The sequence below is a fragment of the Cnephaeus nilssonii genome (assembly GCF_951640355.1).
Source record: "Cnephaeus nilssonii genome assembly, chromosome: 4".
Classification (NCBI taxonomy): domain Eukaryota; kingdom Metazoa; phylum Chordata; class Mammalia; order Chiroptera; family Vespertilionidae; genus Cnephaeus; species Cnephaeus nilssonii.
In genome coordinates, this window is record NC_137075.1 from 106097856 (window position 1) to 106120845 (window position 22990).

General features: G+C 43.6%; 1 protein-coding gene across 7 annotated transcripts in view; it reads right to left on the minus strand.

Annotated features, from left to right (window-relative positions):
• Window positions 1-20792, minus strand: part of PAPOLA (poly(A) polymerase alpha) — a 58257-nt gene extending 37465 nt beyond the window's left edge. For 6 of the 7 annotated variants that reach the window (XM_079769613.1, XM_079769612.1, XM_079769608.1 and 3 more), the window contains exons 1-4: window positions 20579-20792; window positions 5198-5371; window positions 4139-4205; window positions 2957-3038 (exon numbers count right to left, since the gene is read on the minus strand). In XM_079769613.1, coding sequence (XP_079625739.1) covers window positions 2957-3038; window positions 4139-4205; window positions 5198-5371; window positions 20579-20586 — 331 coding nt within the window. In that variant the 5' untranslated portion in view covers window positions 20587-20792. Of the gene's footprint in view, window positions 1-2956; window positions 3039-4138; window positions 4206-5197; window positions 5372-8116; window positions 8833-20578 lie in introns of those variants that run through there. The other variant, XM_079769611.1, reaches the window with a different exon arrangement.
• Window positions 20793-22990: the final 2198 nt, after the last annotated feature.

The following is a 22990-nucleotide window of genomic DNA, read 5'->3' on the forward strand; positions in this document are numbered from 1 at the left end:
TTGATGTCATTAGTCATACACATGTCCATTAGTGAAACAAAGAAATAGTTTTCTTCTACACATAATGTAACTAGTTCTTATAGGCTCCTACCTATCCCTAAATGGGATAAATAGGATAAACATCAAGAAGGACCACTGGCAAAAATCCAATGAGGCAGACAATGAATGGTAAGATATTTGTTATTAATTTAGTGTTTGATAGCAGGTCAGCACTGAGTACACAGGAAGAACATCAACAAAAAAAAGAGATGATTAAAATCAGTAACTGAGAGCATAAAAGGGAGAGATAAATGTGTAATCAGGTTAACATAGATATTTTCCTAAAAGACTCAACTACCAGGAAGGCTGTTATTTACCATATTCATGAAGCAGAAGAGCACATACTAGTAGTACACTACTGGCACAAAGTAGTGGGAGATGGGGAGAAGGAAGGATGCTGGAACAAAAAGAACACATATACACTGAGTGGCCAGATTATGATGATCTCTGAACGCATAATAATCTGGCCACTCAGTGTATATCCTATATAATAAAAGGCTAATATGCAAATTGTCCCCTTGACCATGAGTTTGACCAGCAGGCAGGCCGGCCAACCGCCCATGTCCCCTCCCTCTGGCCAGGCTGGCCGGCCCCCACCCGTGCACGAATTCATGCACCGGGCCTCTAATACACACACATACACACACACACACACACACACACACACACACAGAGTGGCCAGATTATTATGCATTCAGAGATCATAATAAACTGGCCACTCAGTGCATATTGGCAGGTAACTTTTAAAATAGAGGCCAGTGGTTAATAGTTGACAAGTACAGCCACAGAATTCCCAAGAAGAATCCGAGTTCTGCTGAGATGGCTGGATGAAATTATTTAAGCTTTATTGCCTCTTTAAGACTCAGACTCTTATATATTACATGAGAATAAGAGTACTGAGGAATAGCCCTAGATGGTTTGGCTCAGTGGATAGAGCATTGGCCTGCAGACTGAAGGATCCTGGGTTCGATTCCAGTCAAGGACACATGCCCGGGTTGCAGGCTCTATTGCCAGTAGGGGGCGTGCAGAAGGCAGCCAATCAATGATTCTCTCATCATTGATGTTTCTATTACTCTCTCCTTTTCCCTTCCTCTGAAATCAATAAAAATATATAAACAAACAAAAAATTTGTCTTTACACAGCTTTAAAGAAAAAGAGTACTGAGAAATAAAAAAGATAATGAAGACCAAAAACGTATTCGTGCCATGCTCAGTAAAAAGAAAAGGCTCATATATGTTCTCTACCATGACAACATTTTTATTATATACTAGGAGCCCAGCGCACGATTCGAAAATCACGCGGCACTGCCTGCCCTCGAGTCGCCGGTCCGGCCCTGCCTCGCTCCCCGGGCCCCCATCGGCCACAGCTGCTGCCGGTCAAACCCTGCCTCCATCTCCGGCCCTTGAAGCAGCCACGGCCGCTGCTGATCAGGCCCTCCCCCAGCGTAGCTGCATGGAGGCCCCTGCTGCCCCGCCCCCGACGCTGCACACGCAACCTCCTCCTGTCCAGTCGACTCGTTACGGCGTCCCAGTTAATTAGCATATTTCTCTATTATCTATATATACAAAACCCTAATATGCAAAAAGACTGAACTGACCAACTGGTCGCTATGACATGTGCTGACCACCAGAAGGCGCACGCAAAACATGGCAGGCATTGGCTGCAGTGGGATGGTGGAGCAGGTGAGTGGGGGTGCCAGACCAAGGCGGGGCACTGGTCGCTGTCATTGGAGGAAGCCTCTGGTGGTTACTGAAAATTCTTTGCTCCCACACACTGTGGTCCACCGGGTGCTCTACCTCCCCCTGCTCCTAAGGGGTGATCGGGGCCAACAACTGCCTCTCGCACCCACTGCTGGCAACGGCCCCACTGCCAGCACCAGAGCTGTCGCTAGCACCCACTGCCAGTGCCAGCCCCACTTGCATCCCCAGCCAGTGCCAGAGCCATTGCTGTCACCTGCTGCCGGCACCCAGCACTGGTCCGAATCACTTGGTGCCGTCAGCTGGTGCAAGCAGTGGCTGCCAGACCCTATCACCCCTGAGGGCTTCTCCACCTCCCCTTGCTCCTGAGGGGCAACTGGAGCAGCAGCCACTGCTCGCACCCGCTGCTGGCGCTGGCCCCAATTGCTCCGCACTGTCAGTGGGTGTGAGCAGGGTCGGCACCGTCAGAGCGTGGGAGCGGTGGGAGCGGGAGCGGGGCTGCCAGCAGACAGGGGACTTGGGGCTGTGGTGGAAGGGGCGGGGCAGGGGCGCGGAGGATGGGCTGAGACTCGCCCCTGTGCCCACCACAGCCTCGCAGCCCACAGTTCCTTTCAAGGTGCACAAATTCGTGCACTGGGCCCCTAGTATATATATGCAGATTTATATGCACAGAGGAAAAAAGTGTCAATAAGAAAATATTGACAATGATTGTCAATGGCTACAGATAAACATTATTTATTTATTTATTTATTTTGCTTACCTGTATTTTACAACTATAATAAAAGCATGGGGGAAAGAAAACCCATAGGATTTTTAAAACACTAATTCATTTTTGTTCTGATTTCCAGACTGATATTCTTCAGGCAGAAGAAATGACGTAGAGAGCAGCACTGTTCAAAAGAACCCTCCAATGAGGAAAATGTTCTATGTCTGCACTTTCCAATATGATAGCCACTAGCCATACGTGGATATTCAACACTTAAAATGTGGCTACTTCTACTGAGGAACCTAATTTTAAATTTTCGTTAATATTGCATTGAACAGTGCAGGTGTAGAATGCATTTTTTTTTTCTCCTTACCAAATTTAGGCTCCTTGAAGTGTTCTCTTTAATGCAAATGTAAGCTGTATGATACACAAGCAACTAAGATGGATACCTCATTATAATTTTTTAAGAACTAAAAAAGGTATTCCTTCTCAAAATAATTAAAACAATATTTACCTTTTGTGTGTACTCCTAATCTGTAAGATCCAAATGTAAAAATTTTTCCTCCAACATTTTCAATTACAGATTGTGGAAGATTCTGTTCAAACAAACAACAAATGGTCATTTTCCCAGTAGAACACAAAGAAAATTCTTTCAAATAACACTGTATATTAAAAAGTAAGATTTCAGTGCAAAGTTATATAGAAGGTAAACAAGCTAATAAGCACTACAAAACACCAGGCCTCCATAGATCAATCAATCTAATTGGAAATGCAAGCAACTTAAACTGTTCATGAGTGTTCTTTTGTGAAGATCCTCATTATTTCAGAATCTCGCCACATTTCTGGAAACTGCTTTAAAGACTGTGGTAAAGGAGATCACGTAATTATGCAGGAGCAATGAATCAGCTTTTATTTATGACAAAGATACTGCATAAAGCATTGCTTACATTCAATGATTATACCAAATATTCCATAGTGCATTAAAATGTAATTTATCAGATCAAAGTGACTGGCGTTGAGGCCAATACTGCTCCATAATAGTTTAGTTTTTTGATTTCCTAGACTTTGGTGGATGATTCTGAGCAGAACTAAACTTACTGATAGTTTCTTTGAATAGAAACACTAGAAATAGGAGAAAGGAAAGGATTACAAATCATCTTTCCTTTAAAAACAAAAGAAAAAAAAAACACCATCTTTTCTTAAATGGGTCAAATGAATTCCACACACAATTCTAAGAATACGTTTCCTTTACCAGAAGCCCAGTCACGGATTCCTCAATGTGTGTATGATTTTTCATAATTAAGGATTAGGAACTCAGGGAATGTTATTTTAAAAAACTAAATATTCACTTTGAGAGTCTAATACCTGAAAACCTAAAAAAATGCTCATTGTCGTAGGATTCCTTAAAAGGTAACAAGACTCAAGTATTTAATATACATTTTTAAAGCACTTTTCCAGGGATACATCTACTATTTCAGTAAAGTATGTTAGTTTCAGCTTTGAAATGTTGCAACCAAAAAGTGCTTATAAAAAATAAAATAAAAAATGTTTAGAAATTACTAAATTCACTTCTTTTTCCTGCTTTCAAAATAACTAGAAACAAAATATAAATTATGTTATCAAGACTAAATCTACTTAAAAAAGAACCGCTATGTTCTGTTGGCAAATTATTTCATATACAAGTAAGTCAACTTACCTTGCTTTCACTGATTTCTCGTATCCACTCTTTTACCAGGTTATTTAATTTTCCCAAAATTAAAATCCTATTGATAGAGCAAATATCAATCAGCAAGTTGTTTGTTATTCTAAATTATATCTCTATATAAAATGCTAATATGCAAAGTGTCCCCTCAAGAGTTCAACCAGGAGACTGGGAGTTTGATCGCTCACTCACTATGACATGCAATGACCACCGGAGGGGGGGGGAAGGGGGGACACGGAACGAAGGAAGGCCCCGGCCAGGAGCTGGCAGGCCCTGATCGGCCCTGATCACTGCCCAGGCCTAGGGACCCTACCTGTGCACGAATTTCGTGAACTGGGCCTCTAGTTACTTATTAAACTGCAACAGTTTTCAAAAGGTGGCTTCCTAAGTTTAAAAGTTTGTAAGTTATCAGAAAGTAAGTATATAGTAGTTATTATGTAGGCATGCCTCTTTATCTTGACAATTCTGTACTATTATAACCAAAAACCTCAAAAATCAAAATTAACCCTTTGCACTCGCTTGCTTTTTTTCTCGATTCCTTTATTCTAATGCTAACCGTGTCGAGTCACACTCGACATCTGAGTGCAAAAGGTTAAGGGAATGGAGCTCTATGTAAAAGTTTTTTTCTAAATATCACCCTTGTCTGAAACAGAGATATTTAAAAGAATAATTCAGACTTTCTGAGTCAAGAATGCCTCAAAATTAGTCTATCTATACATATAAAAGCCTAAGCGACTATTACGACCGGTCACTATGACGCGTACTGACCACCAGGGTGCAGACGCTCAACACAGGAGCTGCCCCCTGGTGGTCAGTGCGCTCCCACAGCCAACCTCCTATGGTCAGCCAACCTCCCGCTGTCCCTCCCCCAGGCCGGCAGGCCCCAACTGGCCCCAATCGGGGCCAGCCGGCCAACCTCCTGCAGTCCCTCCCCCTGAACTGGGAAAGACAGCCCCAAATGCCGGCCAGGCAGAGGGACCGCACCTGTGCATCAATTCGTGCGCCAGGCCTCTAGTTATGTTAATAAGAAATTATAAATTTTTATATATTTACCTGCGCTGCAGTTCCTCTTCTTCTTCAAAAACCCCATAGGGCTTCAGAGTCTCAATTAGTTTCTGTGTAAGCAGGCAGTCGGTCTCCTTGGGGGCTGCTAAGCTGATAGGAGAGGTAATGCCATAGTGCTTCGGTGGCGGCTGTGTATGCTGTGATCCCTGCGTTGTAACTGGACTACAAATGAAATTGGATAAAATTACTGTCAAAAAATTTCTACAATGAACCCTAGCTGGTTTGGCTCAGTGGATAGAGCGTCAGCCTGTGGACTGAAGGGTCCCAAGTTCAATTCCAGTCAAGGGCACATGCCCGGGTTGCGGGCTCAACCCCCAGTAGGGTGTGTGCAGGAGGCAGCCAATCAATCATTCTCTTTCATCACTGATGTTTCTATCTCTCTCTCCCTTCCTCTCTGAAATCAATAAAAATATTTTTTTAAAAATTTCTACAACTTGACCCAAATCGGCATAACTAGAAAAAAGTGTAAGACACATTTCTAAACATAGCTGGTTCCCTGCAATACCCCAAAACCCCAAGACACTTTTACTTTTAAAAGACCTTTTACTTGCATTACAACAAAAGTGAGCAAATGAAAACATTATTTCTCCTCCCACTCCAAGGAGTTTCACTTTGTTACTACCTAAATATCTAAAACTATAAGTAAGAATCCAGATCAAATATAATGCCAAAAAAAAAAATGCAATCTACAATAACAGAAAACTAAGAAATTTTACTCCTTAAAAAGAAGCCCCGCCCAGCCAGAGTGACTCGGTTGAGCATTATCCTGTGCACCAAAGGGTTGCAGGTTGGATTCCTGATCAGAGCACATCCCTGGGTTTCAGGTTCGATTCCCAGGTCAATATGTTCAGAAGGCAACAAATCGATGCCTCCCTCTCTCCCTCCCTCCCTCCCAGCCTCAGCATGTCCTTGGGTGGAGATTTTTTTAAAAGAGCCAAAATCTGTTATTTCTGAAGCAATGCCAAACATACTACAAAAACACTATTTAACAATACAGGAGACTCCCCAAATGCAACTTAACATCTGACTCACAATGAATAAAACTCATAAATGAAGAGGGCATATAATATAAACATAACTTGGGAGGGGGACTATATTCACACTAAGCTTGTTACAGAGCTTTAGTAAGAGATATACACCTCAACAATGATGCTAGTCTAAAAGTTTTTCCATTTTTAAAAAAATGCAGATTTTTACAAATAATAGGATTTTGATATAGCATGCTTTAAACATACAAAATCAGGTGGGGACTAAGGGAAGAACCAAACATCTGGATCATTTATTTCTTCCAAACTATTCTTTAACAAATAAAGTATTTATTTTACACACACACACACACACACACACACACACACACACACCTATTTTAAGTTCTAAATACACACTTCATTTTTAAAGTGCAATAATCTACTTAAGCAATAACAGGCCAAATCCAAGAACCCTAGGTAGGTAAGTCCCATAATACATTTACTACCTATCCACTGGGTTCTGGTTTATACTGTGACCACTACACTGTGTTTTGTATTTTGTCTTCTGAAAATCAACACAGACCTATGAATGCCAGGAAGCCCATACTGCTTGTTACTAATTAGGCAGTGGGCTGTGTATCATCTAATCAATGTGTCCAGATCGACTCAGAAACTGTCTCAATTTTAACAGATTTTACAGTAACATTTACTAAGTAAATATCAGATTTATTATCTCTTGCAGCAGTTAATTCCTGTCTGATCACTTCCTCCTCCTACTCCTTTAATCTAAATTGCATAGTTTTTACAAGGCTGTGATGCTAATTCAGAGCTGGGGATCTACATGAGCACCAAGCACTACTGAAGACTAAATATCTTACCTTAATGTTCTACTTTTCAAATTTATGTAGTATCTCCTATGATTAAAATATACAAATTAACCTAAGTTTAAGTGCATTCATAATGTCTTGATTAATAATGTATATTTTCATCAACCTCCATGACTTCTGGTAATGGCATTCAAAACTGTCTACAAGTCTACTCTCAACTCTGCGGCAATCTGATAAAAGAGAAAAAACAGGCCTATTTGTCTCTGGTTTCACTTCGGCCACTAGTTATATTATTCTTGGTAAGTTTTATTTCTATGGATTTACAATAGAATTTATTATATCTCTTCTCTAAGTTAGATGGCAAGCTAGGAATATTAAAACTAAGACACATGTGACATTAAAGAGTTTTCCAAACATAGAACATTTTTTTAACACAATGCTTAAAGAAAGTTCCATCTGCATATAAGCATAACCAATGGACACAGACAGTAGGGGGGTGGAGAGGTTAATGGGGGGAAAAGGAGGCATATGTAATACTTTCAACAATAAAGAATTAAAAAAAAAAAAAAAAGCTCCATCCTTTCCCCGTAATAGGCTGTCCCAAGACCTAACTCTAATTAAGATATTTAGGTATTTAGAATAGCAACATTTTTGTACAATTAGCATAGTAACTCCTTATTACAGCTAGATATTTGTTTCAAACATTTAGGCATCCAGCTTTCCTTTCACCACTACAGTAGCAGCCATGAGTATGTTCAGGCGTCAAAAGAGGCTTGTCTGCAGTGTCCTCTGCTGTGGCAAAAAGAAGACTGGACCCCAATGAGACCAATGAAATCGCCAATGCCAACTCCAGTCAGCACATATGGAAGCTGATCAAAGATGGGCTAATCATCCAAAAGCTTGTGACTGTCCGTTCCCAGGCTCAATGCCAGAAAAACACCTTGGCCCACAGGAAGGGCAGGCATATGGGCATAGGTAAGCGAAAGGGTACAGCCAATGCTCAAAGGCCTGACAAAGTAACTTGGATGAGGAGGACGAGAATTCTTTGCCAGCTACTTAGAAGACACCATGAATCTAAGAAGATTGACAGCCACATGTACCACTGCCTGTACCTGAAAGTGAAGGGTAATGTGTTCAAAAACAAGCAGATTCTCAGGGGACACATCCACAAGCTGAAGGCAGACAAGGCTCCCGAGAAGGTTCTGGCTGACCAGGCCGAGGCCTGCAGGTCTGACCAGGGAAGCAACAAGCGCTGCGAAGCCAAGAAGGAAGAGATCATCAAGACTCTGCCCAAGGAGGAAGAGAACAAGAAATAAAGCTTCACCTTTCTTACCTACACAGAGTGGCTTTGGCAACTGCATTAATCATTTAATGAACATAGCCTTCAACTGCCAAAAAAAAAAAAAAAAAAAGTTTAGGCAGTCCTGGCCAGCATACTCAGTGGTTAGACCTTCAGCCTGTGCACCAGGGGTTGGTGGGTTCGATTCCTGGTCAAGGGCACACACCTGTCAATCCCGAGCCCTGGTTAGGGCATGTGCCGGAGGCAATCAATCAATGTATCTCTCACATCCTTTTTTCTCCTGCGCTCGCTCTCTCTCTCCCTCCCTCCCTTCCACTTTCTCTAAAAAAAATAAAAATAAATCAATGAGAAAAATCTCGAGTGAGGATTAACAAAAAACAAACAAAAAAGGTTTAGGCATCCAATTTACCAATACATACACTCTGCAATATCAAGTACACTAATTACAAAGCTAACTGAAAGAGTGCAAGTTCCCATGATTTGTGAACTGCAGTTTAGTAGCCATACATTCAAACAAAGTATGATCAATCTCTGGATATATTATTACTAATAATTATTCCTATTCCAAGTCAGTGAAGAATGTTTAAAATACTCAAATGGTTTTAGTATATATAGTAAAATTTAAATTGCAGATGCCATAATATATTTCAAAACATTTAAAAAATTATAGCTATTTAGATATGTTAAAGGAACACAATTTTTCAGAACCACATTTAAGCAAGACACAAATCCCAAAAGCCATACACAAAACAGATTTGCCTAAATGAAAATACTCTCAACTTTTATATAGCAACAATACATCATAAACAAAGATAAAGCAAATGATAAGTGAGGAAAATACATGCAACCTCTGCCAAAATAGTAATAGTATAAATACACACACACACACACACACACACACACAATTTCACTGCATATCAGGAAAACAAATTAAGACAACCATTTTCTGCCAGACTGGAGAAAAACAAAGTTGATGGGTAGCTGATAAAAATTAAAAACTTACTATGTAGGGGGACTAAATGGTGATGGTTGGAGAATTGACTTGGGGTGGTGAACACCCAATAAGTGTACAGATGATGCATTATAAATTGTACACCTAAAACCCACATAATTTTATTAACCAATGTCACCCCAATAAATTCCACAATAAAGTTTTTGTGTTTCGTTTTTTTTGAAAGAATAAGGTAGTTATTACGTGTAGGTTGCACGGATAGATGCCTACAATGTCAGGTAAAAGGCTGCTGAATATAATTATGATAAAAGCTACTATTTATTAAAACATATTCCAGGTTGTGTATAAAGCACTTTACATTATTCCCAATTGTTCCTAACAATTCTATTAACTCTCTCCACTTAACAGGTGAAGAAAATTAGAGAAAAAGAAAAGACTTACCTAAATTCACTGATCTATGGTACCAGGCATCTGATTATAATCATAACCTCTATTGTATAGAGGCTAGAGTGTCTCTATGCATTTTTCACAATACAGTCTTATATTTTTAAAAATTATGTGTAGTATGCCTACATGCAGAAATGAGATGAGAAAATTTCATTATCTATTTTATAAATTTGTTTCAATTTATTAAATTATTCTTAACAAATGTTAATGATATCATATAAAAGTTGAAAACCTAATTCTACTATCCACCATTAAATTAAGCTAGTGACAGTAAGAGGCTAAAATCATCACCTGGCAAAAAGGTGGACCAAACAAATGGTCAATTTAAAACAATTAAGTAGCTAAAAACCCAGTTTATGCTAATCAAATGCATTATTTTAAAGAAGTAAAATAAAGTAAGATTCTAAAAATGAATTTTTCAGTGCAGTACTTATTAGAAATAGCAAATACAGGCCTGGCTGGTGTGGTTCAGTGGTTGAGCATCAAACCACGAAGCAAGAGGTCACCAGTTCGATTCCAATCAAGGCACATGCCCAGTTTCCAGGCTCAATCCCTAGCAGGGGGCATGCAGAAGGCAACCAATCGATGGTTCTCTCTCTATCCTCCCTTCCTCTCTCTCTAAAATCAATAAAAACATATTTTTTTTTTTTGGGGGGGGGGGGGAATGAAAGAAAGAAGCCCCGCAGGTGGGGCTCAGTGGTTGAGCATTGACCTATGAACAGGAGGTCAGGGTTTGATTCCCGGTCAGGGCACATCCCTGTGATGCAGGCTCCATCCCTGGTGGGGGCATGCAGGAGGCATCCAATCAATGATTCTCTCTTATTGATGTTTCTCTCTCTCTCTCTCCCTCTCCCTTCTTCTCCAAAATAATAAAAATATACTTTAAAAGAAATAGCAAATATAAGCAACATCATGCTTTATTAATCACTCCGGAAAAACTGCTAAGGCATCCAAAGTGACCAAACTTCATCAATCCAATTTTCCTAAAATCACCTTTTTTTCATTTAACTCATTTTTGCCAAAAAGTATCCTATATAATCTCCTATATAATAAAAAGGTAATATGCAAATTGACCCTAATGGCAGAACAACTGGGAACGACAGGTCACTATGACGCACAGTGACCACCAGGGGGCAGACACTCAACAGAGGAGCTGCCCCCTGGTGGTCAGTGCGCTTCCACAGGGGGAGCGCCGCTCAGCCAGAAGCTGGCTCATGGCTGGCCAGCACAGCAGCAGTACTGCCTCTGTGGCAGCGCTAAGCCGTTAGTCAGACATCCCCTGAGGGCTCCCGGGCTGCCAGAGGGATGTCTGACTGCCAGCTTAGGCCGGATCCCCCAAGGAGTAGGCCTAAGCCAGCTGGTGGACATCCCCTGAGGGGTCCCGAACTGCGAGACGGTGCAGGCCAGGCTGAGGGAACCCCGAGTGTACGAATTTTCGTGCACCAGGCCTCTAGTAGTATAATAAATACTTAAGCTGAAATTTACTGAACTCCTAAATACATATGAAAGACACCATTAAAATCAGTAATACAAAGACAGAGTCTGTTCTCAGTGATAGTCTCAAATTTGGTCTGAGATTCAGATCCTTAACAGATAGCCTGGGGTGGGAGCTGGCTATGAGGGGTCAATGGGAGAAAAAAGAGTACAAATGTAAGACTTTCAACAATAAATATTAAAACACACACACACACACACACACACACACACACATGTGCAAAGTAAAAGCTTAAATACTACAGCAACAAAAAAATCAACTGAAGGAAAAAGTGAGAGGTGTGCCCTCTAAATCAGTGGTCTCCAGTTGGCGAAGGCTGCTCTAAATGACAGGAAGGGAGGGGGAAAGTGCAGTCTCGTTAGATGACTAATACAAAAGAAAAGCACAACAAATCAACAATGGTGCTTTCCCAAATAGTTAATGTTTAGTACCTTTGTATCCCAATCTAAACAAAGTTCATACTACTGGTGAATTCCTGCCTCCTCATATTGGGCATTTGGTATATGCTGTGGCCCATGGTATTAACAGGGTCAATTGCCTCAGATTAAGCAGCTACTAGCCAACAGAAAACACTATCATTTCTTTGTAGTTTTAGTCAAAACTGAAAGTCTGATATTGTTCTTTGAAAGCAATCAGAAAAATCACAATAACTTATTTAATGTAACAATTCACCACAGTATAATCTGTTGTTTAAAGGCCTTAAACATAATGTGCCCATTCAGATTAAGCAGGAAAAAAAGGATACTGGACAGAAAATAAATAGGGATCTCTCTAAACTATGTGAATGTGCATTATATATTAACTAGAGGCCTGGTGCACAAAATTCGTGCATGGGGAGGTGTGTCTCCCTTAGTCCGGCCTGCACCCTCTCACAGGTCTGGAAGCCCATCAGGAGCGGGCCTAAGCCGTCAGTTGGACATCCTTAGCGCTACTGTGGAGGGAGAGGCTCCCACCACCACTGCTGCGCTTGCCAGCTGTGAGCCAGGCTTCTGGCTGAGCAGTGCTCCTCCTGTGGGAGCACACTGACCATCAGGGGGCAGCTCCTGCATTGAGCGTCTACCGCCTGGTGGTCAGTGTGTGTCATAACGACCAGTCGTTCTGCCGTTCGGTCGATTTGCATATTAGCCTTTTATTATATAGGATTTTTAGCAGAAATATTACATAGGTTAACCTATTTTAATTTTATTAACAGCTTAGAGTTAGCATATAGCCAAGACAACTATGAAATTATTCTAAGGATGGCTAATTCGCCTGCCATGTGTTCTGTGTAAATGGTACTAAAATAAATACATTTAGAACCTAATTATCTTCTTAAAATTTGTATTCCAGGTGGATCATCCAGCCAATATTTAGAAAGCAGGAGCAGAAGTTCAGACACAGATGAACTAAGTTTATGCTGAAGGGGAATAAATTATGATGAATCCCAAGGCCACACTTTGGAAATTTAACATTAATTTTGCAGGGAAAGGTACTTGTACTTCAATTATAATAATGGCCAGATTATTTTTCCTTTCTTCCAACTGCCCCTTTGTTCTCTCTCCAGAGGGTCTTCAAAAGAAATGCATACCTCTCTCTTCAAAGAAAGTCTGAAAAACGTAGGTATAAAAGGACTTTTAGTTTTTAGAAAGACAGATTATTACTTGAGTTATTTCCCCATTAAGGCCTTTTAAAACACACATTTCCTATCACTGACCAATATTTAATACTTGACATGATTATCAGTTTTCTCATTTTGTACTACTAGAAGTATTAAAGCAGACAACCACAGCACTCCTGAATCAATCTGCCAAGAACATTTGAAAATGAAGGAAACGTAAATAGAGACTCTGAAAAAGTATAAAAATGGATTGCAAAGAAATAGTCAAAAATATATTAATGAACAGTATTATACACAATAACTCCAGGAAGTGCAATTTAAGAGGTTTTGATGACCAAAATGTCAGGAATATTATTTATAACCCCAAACTATAAAAACTATCATAAGTTGCAAGAAGCTGGTTTGTGGGAAAAATATAGAGGAAATATAAATTTGAAAGACAATTTTGTGACAGAAGAGGAAGAACGTAAAGATATGTTTAAAAAAAAACACAAAACCTACATTTTCTTTCCCCAGCCTTAAATTTCCACAAATAAAAATGCTATACAATTCTGGAGGGCCGCAATCCAAAGATTACAAAGTGACAAACACCTTTCCACAGAAAGCAGTGGTCACAAAATGGACATCGTAACTGGTAAATGTATACATAGTTTTAAATAAAAGTCACTAAAAATACATACTAATCTCTTAAATTCTATATTATGTTATACTTTCATATATACTATCCTAGCTAATAAAGAGGGAATATGCTAATTGACCATCACTCTGTCACAAAGATGTCTGCACCCATAGTTGAGGCCAAGTTCCCATAAGGAACCTTAACAAGCAATCAGCAGGGACCTGAGGCTACGCCCTCCCCTGCCCCCGTGGGGCTTGGCAGGGGACCTCAGGCCGCGCCCCCCCACCCAGCAGGGCTTGACAAGGGACCTGAGGCCGCACCCCCCACCCTGGTGTCAGGCTGGGGGAACTCAGGCCGCACCCCCCGCCCCAGTGCCAGGCCAGGGGATCTGGGGCCACGACCCCTGCCTGGCAGGGCTTGACAGGGGACCTCAGGCCGCGCCCCCCACGCCAGCACCGGGCCAGGGGACCTGAGGCTGCACCCCCCCTGCCTGGCTGGGCTTGACAGGGGACCTCAAGGTGCACCCCCAGTGCTGGGTTGGGGGAACTCAGGCCATGCCCCTGCCCAACGGGGCTTGATGGGGGACCTGAGGCTGTGCCCCTCTCCCCGTGCTAGGCCGGGGGACCTGAGGCTGCGCCCCACCCCTGCCTGGCAGGGCTTGATGGGGGACCTCAGGTCACGCCCCCCACCAAGCGGGGCTTGACAGGGGATCTCAGCCTGTGTCCCCCACCTGGCGGTGCTTGACGGAGGACCTTAAGGCATGCCCCCCGCCCTAGTCTGGGCTGGGGGACCTCAGGCCACGCACCCCCCATCCTGGTGCCGGGCCAGGGGACCTGAGGCTACGCCCCCTGCCTGGCAGGGCTTGATAAGGGTGGGACTGGCTGGGTCTGGATCTAGCCCAATGGGAGTGGCCAGCCGGGTCTGGGTCTCACGCGATTTTGAGGTGCATGTGTGTGGGCAGGGACCTGACTCTGTGTCTCATGGTGTGCCCCAGACTCTGACAGGACGGTTTTCATATACATTTTACTAATTTTCTTTCATCTCTGACACTTCTATTATAGAGAAAGGGCAAATAGCAATATTAAATTATTTCCTCTAATTAATCCCTTTTTAATGTGCACGAATTTCGTGCACCGGGTCACTAGTAAGTATATAATAAAACCCTAATATGCAAATCAACCGAACCACAGAATGACCAGTAGCTATGATACGCACTGACCACCAGGGGGCAGACGCTCAATGCAGGAGCTGCCCCCTGGTGGTCAGTGTGCTCCCACAGGGGGAGCACCTGCTCAGTCAGAAGCCGGGCTCATGGCTGGCAAGCGCAGTGGCAGTGGCGGGAGCCTTTCCCGCCTCCGCAGCACCACTAAGGATCCCTTGGGGGATGTCACACTGCGAGAGGGCACAGGTCAGGCTGAGGGACCCTTTCCCCCTCCCCCCCAGTGCACGAATGTCGTGCACCAGGCCTCTAGTAAGTATATAATAAGTGTTACCAATAAAAATTTTAATATTCAAAGGTTCTAAAAACAACTTGATATTGAAATTTAGTTCTATTAAGACGTAACAGACTCCAACTGAGCTGATCAAACAGTTCCCAACAAGGTTCACAGGTGATGTGGTACAGTACTAGAATGAGAATGGAACATGGCACCCAGAGTTGAATTAAGGCCCAATCTACAACTTAGCATCCTTAATTCTTTGGACATGTAACTACTTTGAGCCTCAATTTAACCAACTTTAAGGAGAACTAATGCCTCCTCCAATGCTGTTATTTTGCTAACTGTAAACTGAGATTGTGCAATTACTTAAAAGGTGCTGAATATTCAAAACAATAAACAGATAGAATCTAAATGGCCTCATTTTGCCTAAAAGTAGCCTTTACAAACTTGCCTACATGCAAGTGAAGGTGAAATTTAATTGTAATGTTAACTCAAAGATGGCTTAGCTACCAAATAATGTAATGTTCTAATGAATCAAACTAAACATTTTAAAGATTATATATAATCAAGTCAGAGGCTTTTGCCTAAGCGACGGTGGGAGTTATGGGGAATAGAACTGAATCTATATATACTAGTATATAAAAGCCAAGCGACCGGATCATCAGAACGACCAGAACAACCAGTCACTAGGTAGCGCACTGTGGCAGCCAACTGGCTGGATTGGGGCCCCAATCAGCCCCCAAACCCCGTTCAGGGCCGGGGTCGGCCGGCCAACCCCCCGTGTCCCCTCTACCACCACCCCCACCAGCCCGATCAGCACCCATCAGCACCGGCCAGCCAGACCCCACCCATGCACCAATTCGTGCACCCGGCCTCTAGTAGGTTCATAAATGTACTCAACTCAAATACCTTCCCTCCCAACTTCTCCATGAAAAATCGTAAACTGAAAATATGCTTAAAGTAAAATACCACATTTTAAAACCATAACCAACATTCATTAAGCAGCAAACAATTCATTACAAAATCTCCAAATCCTAAAACCTGTGAATCAAAATCTCTCACTTAGCCCAGCCGGAGTGGCTCAGTGGTTGAGCATCGATCTAGGAACCAAGAGGTCCCGGCTGGATTCCCGGTCAGGGTACATGCCCAGGTTTCTGGCTCGATCCCCAGTAGGGGGCATGCAAGAAGCAGCAGATGGATGATATTTCTCTCTCTCATCCATGTTTCTATCTCTCTATCCCTCTCCCTTCCTCTCTCTCTAAAAATCAGTAAAAAAATTTTTTTTAAATAAAGAAAAAATGTCTTTAAATCATGTGTCCTTTCCTCCACACTATGTTAAAAACCACCAGAGCTGCTGCACTGACCCCACCATTGAAAACAGCAGCTTGGGCAGTTGTTAGCTGTTACTACACAGCAGTCATTCTCAAACTTGCTGGTCTTAGGATGCTTTCATAACTTTTAAAATTTACTGAGGACCCCAAAGAGCATTTGTTTATATGGATTTTGTCTCCCAGTATTTACTGCATTGGAAATTTCTTTAATGTTTACTCATTTAAGTGACAAGAGATGCATCACATGTTAACATAAATAACTTTAAAAAAAAAACTGCTTCCCAAAACAAAAATTGTTAGAAGCATGGCACTGTTTTACATTTTTGCAAATCTCTTTAATTCTGGCTTAATCAGAGACAGCTGGATTCCCTTATTTGCTTCTGCATTCAATCCCTTTCAATAAGCTGTTTTTGTAGACACATATGAAGAAAACCTGTCATCATACCATTATAACTGGAGATTATTATTTTTAGTAACCTTTTAAATAATTGTGGATATTCTTCTTAGATACTACACCAAAACTCCACAAGTGCTTATTTCATTCATATTATAGTATGAAAGCTGAAACCAGACCAATAAATCCTTTGTACTTCGTTGCATTAAAATCCATTTGTCTACCTTGCACTTTGAATGTACCTTTTACCCACAAGTGATTTTATTACACCATGATTGGTGATTTGGAAAATGTGGGCTCACTGAATTGTACATATCTTCCAGATGCTGACACATTATTACACACTATCCAAAAAACTATACGGATTAATATCACCACTAATCAAATCAGAAACATGTTTAATTGTTGAGGCTCTCAAGCATCACAATGGCAGAAACAAGCTTTCCAAAATTCTAATTTTGGCTTGAAAGCTCAAATTTTATCATTGACCACAAATACTGTCATTTTCCTTAAAAAGGCAGGCTCACTTCATTTTCAAGTAAATGCTAAATAGTCAAGTATGGTTACCCACAGCTCATCACTTGTTTTTGTTTTTTTTTTTCAGGTAAAAACAGAGGTTCATGAGAAAAGCACTAGTTTAGTGCTTCACAAATCAAACAATCATACATGTGTCCTTCTCAAAAAACAGCTATTCTACTTTTTAGATATAGCTTTATGTGTAATTCCCATTTTATCACAGAATGTTGAAAAGACAAACTCAAGGGTAAAGATTTAATAAAACGAACATTCATCAAGGACTTTTTAAAAACTTGTGTACGTTGAAGAAATACAATGACTACTAGTACAATGCTAACTCTGCCTTGATTCTTCCTAAGTCCTCAATAATATTAGCCATCATTTCTTTTGCACCATTGGTACAAGTGTCAGTAGAGTATAAAAACTTATCTCACCACTGTTATGAAAAGAGTTTGGATTTTATGTACTCCTTAAAAGGATCTCAGGAACTCCCACACCCCAAGGCTACCACAGATCACTCTGTGAACCACTGCTACAAATATTAGTACCCACCAACATGTCCCAGTTCCAACCGCGATGACCACATGAAACTACTCCAATCCCTTTTTGTGACAGCCCCACACATATTTGGGAGAAAAGCTATTGTATCCTCCAAGTTTCTTGCTAAATATCTCTTCCAGTAACTTTCACAACAGTCTATGAATGTGGCATAAATGCTAGGTCACTGATACTGGTGACTCTCCATGAAGTGTTTTAAGTGTGACAGCCAGAATTGAGCTGATGCAAATAATGATGTGACCAGCACAGAAATAGGAATATAGGTTCCATGAGGGCATTATACTCTGTATTAACGCAGTGGTCCTCAACAAAAAGATTTTGCCCCAGAGTACATATGGCAACATCTAGAGTCTTTTTTTGGTTGTCACTACTAGGAAGATGGGAAGGTGGGGCTGCTGAGACCTAGCAAGTAGAGGGGCAGGAATGCTGTCATACACTCTAAAATACACAGGACAGCCCCATGGAAGCGATTATACAGCCCAAAATGTGAGAAACTCTATTAGTGAACCCCATTACCATCAAAATTGTTGGAGGCTTTCATCACCATGGCTCTTAAATCATATGAACCTTTCAAAATTATATATATGGAATTATATATGTATTTTAGACAAAACATGGGCTTGTTCACAATGTTGTGTAATGACCTAAACTTCAATAATTTATTTTGATTTGGTCCAGTCTGACAACTCACCAGTGGTCTATGCCTCAACCCTACCCACCCACCCAATGCATATACACAGGACAGGCATACCAAAAATTAAAGTGAAAGTCAAACCTAATATAGCCTAGAAATCACAATTCAAAACTTCAAAGGAACAAAAATTAAAGACAGCTGACACCAGAACATGAAAAACAAAGCACATTAATGAGGGAAAAGGTCTATCTAACTAGGCAGATTTGGTCTTTTGTTGTACACGTAGGGTTAAAAATGAGAGGGTTAGCTAATGAAAAACGTGCCATATTGTTCACATTTCAAGCAGCACACTGGAAAGGCAATAACCCCGTATAAATTTGCTGTCTTGACTGTCTTCCATCTTAAACATTTGAACTACTGTCAAAGATTTTGAAGCACCTAGGTTTTCAAAGGAAATGTATACATCCCTCCTCAAAGAAAGTTTGGGAAAAGTAGGTATAAATGGACTTACTTTCTAGAAAGACAAATTATTACTTGAGCTATTTCCTCATTAAACCCTTTTAATGCATACATTTCCTATCACTGATCAATTTTTAAATACAGACATGACTATCAGAAAGAGAAGTCCCTTTTCAAAAGCAGCAACCAAATGTGAGCTAACACAAAGAAGTCACAGGGCATCACTGCGAACACTTAGGTTTAAGTGCTGCTGAACTGAAGGACACAAAAACCTTGCTCAGACGCGGTTCTCCTAGTGCCTCTTCTCACCGTTCTAGGAAAGGATGCATCAATTAGGGATCCTGCAGATTCTAAGATCTTAGGTCTGTATATTTAATTAAAACTAACAAATATTCTCATTACAAAATATGTTGCTAAGCCTCTTAACAAAATGAGTGTGAGGGAAAAAAGGAGTATGCAATTCCTTTTTAAACTATTGTGTAAAAAGCAGCAGCTGTCTTTAAAGCCTGTGTCAAAGGTAGAGCCTCACCTGTGAAGAGAGACATGCACACATATATATATATACACTCACATACAGGGTGAGGGGACAGATTTACAGTTGTTTGTATGGAATACAATAATTAATAAATAATACAAGAATAAACTGTAGAATAAACTGTTTCTCATACTCACAACTCGAAACCTACTTTTGCCCCACCCTATCTAAATAAAACTGTAAAACTATCATTGATAGGTGCAAAAAAGAAACTGTCTTTACTTTAAAAAAAAAAAAACATGACGTGCTACAATAGGTGTCTAGAAACCATTATTTTGCATTTAAGTAAAAATTCGAGTGTCAATGACATACTTCGTTTTGGCGCTACAAAGAAACAACCTTCCTCCCTCGCCGGTCTGAAAGGGGCACTCTTACTCTGAATTCTTCTAAACGGGAAGAAATGCAGTCTCACTATTTAGGCCTCGACACGGCTGTCTAAACGCAGAAAATAAGCTGTAACCTTTCTATCCCAACCACGATTTCTAAGATTACATCTCCTTCTTTCCATGAGAAGGGGGAAACTTTCTAAAAGTATAAAAGGCAGGCCTATGAGATTAGAAGGCACAAAGGGACTGTTTTTCGGTCTACAATCAGGAAAACACAAAGTATCACGAAGAGGTGGAGGGAGAAGGAAGCATGCTGCAAGCCCGTGCAAATCCCGTCAAAACACACCGGGGCGAGCGACACGGAAGCTGACGCGTGTCGGAGGGCACCCCGGCTGGCGCCCCTCTCCGGGCGGCGGAGGGCGGGCGGGGGAGGCGGGGTTCCAACAGCGGGGCCCCACGCTCCAAACCGGGCTTTGAACTCGTGCCCCAGCAACCTCCGACGTGGGAAGGGGGTTAACGCTGGGGCACGGCTTGGGCGTCCAGGAAGCGCGGGGAGAGGGGCGCAGCGGAGGGAGACGGGGACCAGGAGCAGCAAAATGCTCCGGAGGCGCGCGCAGACCCGCGGCGAGCAGGGCCTCCCTTCCCCGCCGCCGCCGGCGGGCCCCGCTGGGGTCTCGTTTGGGTCTGGGGGCCGGGGCGGAGAAGCGGGGGCGGTGGGGCTGGGTTCCCGGCTCTCCCGGAAGGGGAAGGCCCCGGCCCGCCGGCGACCGAGGCCAGGAAGGGGTGGGGGAAGTGGGGACCGAGCACCAGGGGAAGTGCGGCAGCGAGTGGGTGAGGAAACAGGAAGAACCCCAGTCCCGCCGACCTCCCCCGCGGGGCGAGGGCCCGGCTCGCGCGCCACCCTCCCCTCCGGCCCCGACGCCCCCAAGGCCCCGCCAGCATGCGAAAGGAAACAGAACACAAATGACTTACAACGGCATCGTCTCCTGCGCCGGCACCGCCCAGTCACTTCCCCCCCGCAACCGCCGCCGCTGCCGCCCTGGGCATGATCCACTGAGGCGGGAGGGAGGGGGGGGCCTGCCGCAGCCCAGGGTCCAACCCCACTCCCGCACCCGCTCCCGCCGCTTTAAGCGCTTCTCCTCCTTCCCCCTCGTCCTAACATGGCGCCCGAGCGCTACCACAGCAACGTTCTAGAACCACTGACGCCGCCACGCACGCCGTGCGCGCGCCTGCGCAGAGGCCGCCCGGCGCCGCGAAGCCTCACGGGAAATGTAGTTCCTGAGGCGGCGGAGGGCCGAGCAATTTCCGCCGCAATCCCCACACGCCTCCGCGAGGAGTGCAGTGTGTGTGTGAGCGAGTGGTGCGGGGGCTCGGGGTGGCGGGAGGTCGGTCCAGCGGGGATGCTCCCGTGGACGACGGGGGCGACGCGGCCCGGACGGCGCGAGGAGGGGCTCGGAGAGACCCCGGGACCGCGAGGGGCCGCTTCCGGCGCATTGTGAGGTCCCGCGGTTCTCGTCGCCCGAGGTCGCGGTGCCTGTGGGGGCGCTGGGAGGGGACCGAGGCGCCCACGGGTGCCCTGTGTACCGAGCGAGCGCGGGGCGCAGAACGCGGCCACGTGGGGGGGATGCCTTGCGGTTGTAACAAGTTACCCAACTGCTTCCTACTGCTATGCATAGTGAGAGCCAACCTCATTCTTGTTGAAAGTGGTCGTGCAAAGAGGGGTGCAGAGGTGTCTTTGGGACCCACCTTCCCCTAGCCGGAGTTCCCCGGACCCAGCGCTTTTCGGCTCTTCTGTCCACGGAGGCACCTACGCGGGCTCTTGAGAAGTGTTTGTTGAATGAATAAGGTCGCAGGGCAGGACGGTGACCGCCCGTTCTGTTACCCGAGCTCATTTTACTCCGCCACCAGCGACGGAACGGACTGATCAAGCTGTCGCTCAGAAGAAACTTGGACGGTGACAACCGTGGGCTTTATAAGCGGATCCTGTTGTCCTTTGATCCTGTCAAATCCGCCTCAGTTTCCCTGAGGCTGAGCGTCCCAGCCCTAACCCCTCCCTAGGGTGGGGGATGGGATCCTTCCCTCCCACCCCCAGCAAAAGTGTGAGAAACCCAGCCTGAGCCAGGCTCCACTCGAATATTCCTCCCATCTTCTAATCGGAACGCCTTATGATGGAAGGGCAGGGCAGGAAGGAACTAAAACCCTTGAAGTTAAAAGTTTTAAATTCCTTAACTATACAGCGGAAATTTAACAAAGGATGCCCCTTACCGCTCCCCGCCCCCCCCCCCCCAGAACATCCAGTGGGGCTAGCATTCCAGGACTGATGGCTCAGTGGGAAAAATGCAGAGTCCAAACCTGCGTCATCCAATATGATAGCCATTTACCTACCACCTGGGGCTTTTGCGTGCTCGCAAGGAAGTGATGTAACCGCCAAGTACACACAGATTTCCGAGATGGTATGAAAAAAGAATGTGAGCTGCCTCATTGATGCTATTTCATATTGTTTTGGATGTGTGGCATTAAAGAAAGCATTGGGAAAGTTAATTTCACCAGTTCCTTTTTCCATTTTTTTTAAGTGTGGCTACTAGGAAATGTTAAATTGTATGTGCGTCCGTCATTTCTGCTGAACAGCACTGCCTGGAGACAGACCTGCATTTGATTCTCAAGTCTTCTGCTTACTTCTTACCCTCTTGTCACCAAGGTGGCCTTGCTTAAGGACCCAAGAGCAAACGTGTCCTTAAAAGTTGGGAAATCTGAGATCCAGAGAAACCAATAAAATATTAAGGCAGTGGTCTTAAAACTCGCTCATAAAGATGGCACTGATGATGGGCTTTTTGAATTCAAGAATGGGAACTTCCTGAGCGCAGGGCTGTCCTCTGCTGGGCATCTCAGCGAAAAGGAGAGCTGGACATCAGTCTGGAGCTGCCCCGCACCACTTTGGTTTCAGCCTTCCATAGACTGATGCAGCTAAGGCAGCACAACTGAAGAATATTTGTAACTAGAGGCCCAGTGCACAAAATTCATGCACGGGGGGGGGGGGGGGCGGGGGAAGGGTTTGGGTCCCTCAGCCGGACCTGCACCCTCTCACAATCTGGGATCCCTCTTACAATCTGGGACCACTGGCTCCTAACCACTCGCCTGCCTGCCTGATTGCCCCTAACCACTCACCTGCCTGCCTGATCGCCCCTAATTGCCTCTGCATCGGCCCCTGTCGCAGCAGCTTCGTCCAGAAGGACGTCCAGAATTATGTCCGGAAGGTCATTCAGCTGTCTGGTCTAATTAGCATATAATGCTTTTATTATCATAGATGTTGCTTGCTCAAGACAATTAAAAGGAACTATATTTGCAGATGGAGTTAAGGTTTTACATAGGAGGTGACTTTAGAAA